We start from the raw sequence: 6000 nt of genomic DNA on the forward strand, positions 1-6000 counted from the left end.
GTTCACATTAAGGAACTTGAAATTGCTCGCCCTTTTCACTTCTGATCCCTCAATGAGAACTGGTGTGTGTACTCTCATCTTGCTCTTTCTGAAGTCCACAATCAATTCTGTCCATTATTTAGTAATACCACAAATGTATTCCTGAATTGGTAAACAAAGCATGATTTAATGCAGATGTTTTCTCTTAAACTCCTATTTTTTATCTTTCATTGCTTTCAGCTTTCACTTTGAAGGAAATAAGCAATGCATTTGTCTGTGTAATAAAGGCCTTGTATTTTAATGAATAATGTGTGTTCTATTAAAAACATAATAAACCTGTACCATTATTTTTAGGGAATATCTTGGAAAACAACTACAGTCAGAGCAAGCTCCAACTGTCACCACAAGAAGCTGAATTTTACCAAAACTTCTGCAATCTGCATTAAAAGTGTTCTTCCTTTGTTTATGGTATATGGAATTCTTTCTGGATATATTGAATTAAGGATATAATATAATGTCACTGTTTTATTTGTCGGCATGATGCATTTCTGTAAAGTTCAATGTACTTGGCAAAAATAGTGAATAGATTCTGGTGAAATAAAGTGTCTTGCTGTATTTAGCAGAAATATATTGAGTAACCTAAGGACCTGTTTGGTTAGTTCACTGCTATGATATCTAAATGCTTTCAGTAAAAAGTAACTGCACTTCATAGCATCAGATTATCACCTGTATATCAACGTTTGGTGCTGTCTCTATCTTGATGATTATCACAGATTTCAATACAGTGAATTATTAATGAAAATTCCTTCTCTGTGGACTTGAAGTCATTAGATAGACAACATTTAAACTTGCATTTCTATGACTGAATCTTTGAAATCCTAGAAACGTAATGAGCTAGTTAAATATTATAAACATGAAAAATTCTGCAGATGCTGGAAATCCAAAGCAACACACACAAAATAATGGAGGAACTCAACTGGTTAGGCAGCATCTATGGAAATGATAAATATTACTTGCATTAGTGCCATTGATTGACATGTATAAGATACCTGTTGTTGGAAATGTTTTTTTTACAAACAATCTGAAGGACAAATCTTGAACAGAAGTGGAGGAAGTTGTTTAGTATATAATTTTACATTGATTATTTAAAGATAGAAAAATATGCTGCAAGAATATTGCATATGTTTTGCTTGAAATAATTTGGTGAACACTTATAGAACCTACATATTGTCATTTTTTTTGCAAGTTGTTTTTCTTTTTAAACTGAAATGGAGAAGTCTAAAAATGAGTGACATTTTTGTTGTATTATGTATCTGAGCCATTTAGATTAATTTTTCCTTGTTTGGCTGCTGAGGATCATAGAAACAAATACACTATGCTTTATTAAAGTCCAGATAACAGATGGGCTTTACCCACTTCAGCTACCAGTGTGTTTATTCAGAACCCATTTTGGCTTTATTAGAAATCGGTTTATTAGTTGTACAGTTGAAAGTTTTAATTATGTTACTTGCCAAACTAGAGCAAGGATAGTTTTCCAGAATTGAAATCAAAGGAGTCATCTTCAAGTGCATTCTATAGAGATCTGTGGCACTCTGAGTTACCATGGTCAAAATGCTGCAAGATATATTGCATTGGGCTTTGTAAAGAGAATGAGTAACACTGATTTCTCTAACTTCCAGTAATGGCTCCCTGCCCACCTCCCTTTCTCTTTTCCCTTCCCCATTCTTTTCTCACAAAATGCTGGAGGAACTCAGCAGGCCAGGCAGCATCTGTGGAAAAGAGTACAGTCAACGTTTTGGGCCGAGACCCTTCAGTAGGACTGGAAAAAAGGTGAGAAGTCCTGTTGAAGGTCAACTGTTTACTGTTTTCCATAGATGCTGCCTGCTGTGCTGAGTTCCTCCAGCATTTTTGTGTCTTGTGTGGCAATTTAAATGTTTTTGTAATATGGATGCTATGAATATTTAGAATGAAAATTGAAAAATCACATATATTGATCTTAATTGAAGGGTAAAATGAAATGCAGTTCAAAGAATCATTCAAGCTTCAAACACTTCCTATCTGCATCCAAATCCTGCTGTGTGGCAACAAAGGTTATGTGCGTGGGAGCATTTCAGTCACTGCGTGGCTGAGCACCCGTGCAGCTTGAGAGAAAACAGTGCTTGTATATGATACGATTATGAGGACACGCAGTCCCCCTTTTATTGTCATTTAGTAATGCATGCATTAAGAAATGATAAAAGTGTAGGTAATGGGTTTTCCCAATACTGATCCAACTCTGGTATCTTTACTGGCTTAGTGCACCTTATTTTAATTTCTTCACATGATAATTATAAATTATTTTCTTCATCCTACACAAAAAGAGCCAAATGGAGATTTTGGTAGCAATGATTTAGTGCATCTATTAATCTATTTGGACCATAAGAGATAGAAGCAGAATGAGGCCCTTTGGCTCATTGAGTTGCTCTAAGATTGATGGGCTAAATTAATTTAACTTGAAATAGGGATGGTAATTGTATGTACATCACCAAACAAGTGAAACTAAACATGGCATTCCTCGTTCCTCTGTCCTTTCCTAGAAATTGGGTTTAACTTCCAAAATTCCTGTCAAGCAGTAACACTGTATGAGTGTCTTCACCAGAAATACTGTTGTGTTTCAAGATGTTTAATTAACACTGGATAATTAGAGAACATTCTTTTTCTCTCTCTGTCCCTCTCACTATACCCCTTGCCCATCCTCTGGGTTTTTTCCCCCCTCCCCCTTTTCCTTCTCCCTGGGCCTCCTGTCCCATGATCCTCTCATATCCCTTTTGCCAATCACCTGTCCAGCTGTTGGCCCCATCCCTCCCCTTCCTGTCTTCTCCTATCATTTTGGATCTCCCCCTCCCAAACCTCTTACTAGCTCTTCTTTCAGTGTTACGTACCTCGTAACTGGGTTGCCAAACCAGCAGAAATGGACCACTTGTTGGAGTCTGGATTACTAGGAACTAATAAAGTTTTATTAAAGAAATAAGTAACACAGTACTCTAATCGTAAGGATATAAATGCAGCAGGTTAGCAATGTTAATACACACATGTACACAGAACTAGGGTAATAGGAATCAAACCAAGCTCTATCACAGTCTGGGGGTAAAATGATCAGTCCTAAGTGACACAGAGTTCAGTTCAGCTTAGTACAGTTTGCAGTACTCGCTGTTGTGCCGTTGGGGAGGGGGGATGCAAATTTGATTCAGGCAGACCTTTGATGTTCTTCACAGTTGGTTTTCGGGCTAACCCTTTTATGTCTTCTATCCCACTGTGGTCACCGACTGTGACCCCTCCGTTCCGGATACAACCGTTCTTCCATAGTGAACCCGGCACCCAGGTAAGGGCGGACACACACACCAGGTTCCCACTGATCATACCTTTACACCCTGTGAGTCTATGGTCGGTTTCCGCGAACCGGACCTCCAAACTCCCACCAACTTGTGGGGGCACACCGCTCTTCCAGGGTCTCGTGATCTCATGGTGTCCCGTGCCTTAGCGAACCTGTTCTTTTTATCCCCGTGCTGGGGTATTTCCTGTCCATCAAACTTCAAACAGTTCAGGTTCAAAGGAACCAGTCTGTCAATATTCTGAATTGTGTTTCTTTTCTGTTATCTCTCTCTCTCCTCTCTCATTAATATTTTAAGTATTTCTCCATTGTCTCCCTTATCTCTCTCATTAGCATCAATCATCTGATAACTTGGTTTGGCATCACATCAGTTAGTCCTGCCGAAGGGTCTGGGCCCAAAACGTCGACTGCACCTCTTCCTAGAGATGCTGCCTGGCCTGCTGCGTTCACCAGCAACTTTGATGTGTGTTGCTTGAATTTCCAGCATCTGCAGAATTCCTTGTGACTGGATAATTAGTGGTGACTTTAATCAGAAACAGAATCAGGTTTAATTTCACTAGTATATGTCATGAAATTTGACGTTTTGCAGTAGCAATATATTGCAATATACGAAAACTATAAATTACAATAAGAAATATAAACAGAAAATTAAATTAGTGGTGCACAAAGAACAAAAAAAAGAAAAATAGTGAGTGGTGCTAGGAAGTTTGTGAACCCTGTAGAATTTTCTCTTTCTATAAATATGACCTAAAATATGATCAGATCTTCACCTGTCCTAAAACTAGATAAAGAGAACCCAATTAAATAAATAACACAACAAACATTAGATAATTTTTCTCGATAAATAAAGTATAAAGAACTAAGTGTTCATCAGTTCACAGCGAGGCTCCTGTATCACTACCTTGATGGGAGCAATGAGAAGGGAACATGTCCTGGGTGATGGAGGGTCCTTAATGACAGGTGCCACCTTTTTGAGGCATCATCTTATGAAGATGTCCTCAATGCTCGGGAAGGCTAGTGCTCATGAAGGAGCTGGCTGAGTTTGCAAACTGTTTCTGCTACTATTCAGTGGCTCCTCTGTACCAGACACTGATGCAACCGGTTAGAATGTGTTTCCTGTCTAACTGGAAGATAGGTTTGGCAACAATATAAAGTATATGTAGACAAGTCACATCAAAATTCCTCCTTCCCATTTGTAAATTATAGTGGAAAGGTTTTACTTTAGTTTTTAAATGTAGATGTATAGTAGTGCTGATACTATAAATCTAAAATTAAAGTTGAAAATGATCAGTGAATCAAATAGCAAAAGTGAGATGTCAATTATCAAAAGATTTTTCTTTCTTCAAAGGTTCTGGGAGCACCAATTTCTCAGAAATCTTAATAATCACTAAAGTCAAGAATAAACTGTTATGTTCATTAAACCAGGACATCCATACTTCAGCAATAGCAACAATACAAATTTTGCCCATTGTTCACTGTAAAACATTGATCAAGCAATCTACTGTGAAACTGTCTTGTGTGCTTAAAATTTACTGTATTCAAATCAAAGCTATTATGAGACATCTTAGCTATGAGGAGATACTGTTGAAAGAATAAACAACAAGGAAGATCTGCAGTGTCTCAATTCTTTCAAATGCTATGCTAGCATGAAAAAATAATCAGGAACAGAAAATAAACTTTGGTGTTCAACAAGCACTCAATTAGGTTGCAAGAATGCCTATTAAATGCCTTTGAAGTGTGGTATCTTTAGAAAGATCAGTGTAGCATACAGAAATTAAAGTCAGCCTGTTGGCAAGCCTATCAATAAATTGGGTTTCATCTATTCTCTGTGAACTAAAACATCACTACATTCAACACAAATGCAAAAAGTGATTAAAGTAAATACAAGACCTGTTCGAAAAGATAACCAAATGAGCGTTTGGCCAATTTACACAAAGAATTGGTAAAAGTGGATTCTTAATGGTTCCCAATGAATGTTTTGTCCAGCAATAATATATGGTCTTCCCCCTTTAAAGTCTGAGACTTGCAATTCAGAACTATGGCCCCCATTAAGAGCAAGAAGGATCTTAAGGATTTTCTGAAATCTTCCGATATTGTAATTTCTAGACATACAGCCTCTTTATCCATAAACTGTGGATGATAGTGGAGTTTGTATAATGGAAAGACTAATAGTTTAAAAAGTATCACTGCCCAACAAAATCAGACCTGCCATATGTAATGTTGCCAGGAGACTCAGCAGCAGTACTTATGTATGAGACACAAACATACCACTGTAATGTTCTCTTGATAATGTCCTCTTCACCCGAGGTCATAGCATTATACTATTTTTTTTTTACTATGCTCCTTGGCAAATAGTCATAGTAGTCATAGTCATACTTTATTGATTGGGGGGGGGGGGGCGGTATTGGGTTTTGTTACAGTTGCACCATAAATAATTAAATAGTAATATGTAATTTATGCCAGGAAATAAGTCCAGGACCAGCCTATTGGCTCAGGGTGTCTGACCCTCCAAGGGAGGAGTTGTAAAGTTTGATGGCCACAGGCAGGAATGACTTCCTACGACACTCTGTGTTGCATCTCGGTGGAATGAGTCTCTGGCTGAATGTACTCCTGTGCCCAACCAGTACATTATGTAGTGGATGGGAGACATT

General features: G+C 37.7%; 1 protein-coding gene across 1 annotated transcript in view; it reads left to right on the forward strand.

The window, feature by feature from the left end:
• Nucleotides 1-5123, forward strand: part of atp6v1h (ATPase H+ transporting V1 subunit H) — a 96194-nt gene extending 91071 nt beyond the window's left edge. Inside the window, exon 14 of the mRNA XM_072254922.1 lies at nt 334-5123. Coding sequence (XP_072111023.1) covers nt 334-394 — 61 coding nt within the window. The 3' untranslated portion in view covers nt 395-5123. The remainder of the gene's footprint in view (nt 1-333) is intronic.
• Nucleotides 5124-6000: the final 877 nt, after the last annotated feature.

This window comes from Mobula birostris, chromosome 1 (genome assembly GCF_030028105.1).
Source record: "Mobula birostris isolate sMobBir1 chromosome 1, sMobBir1.hap1, whole genome shotgun sequence".
Taxonomy (NCBI): Eukaryota; Metazoa; Chordata; class Chondrichthyes; order Myliobatiformes; family Myliobatidae; genus Mobula; species Mobula birostris.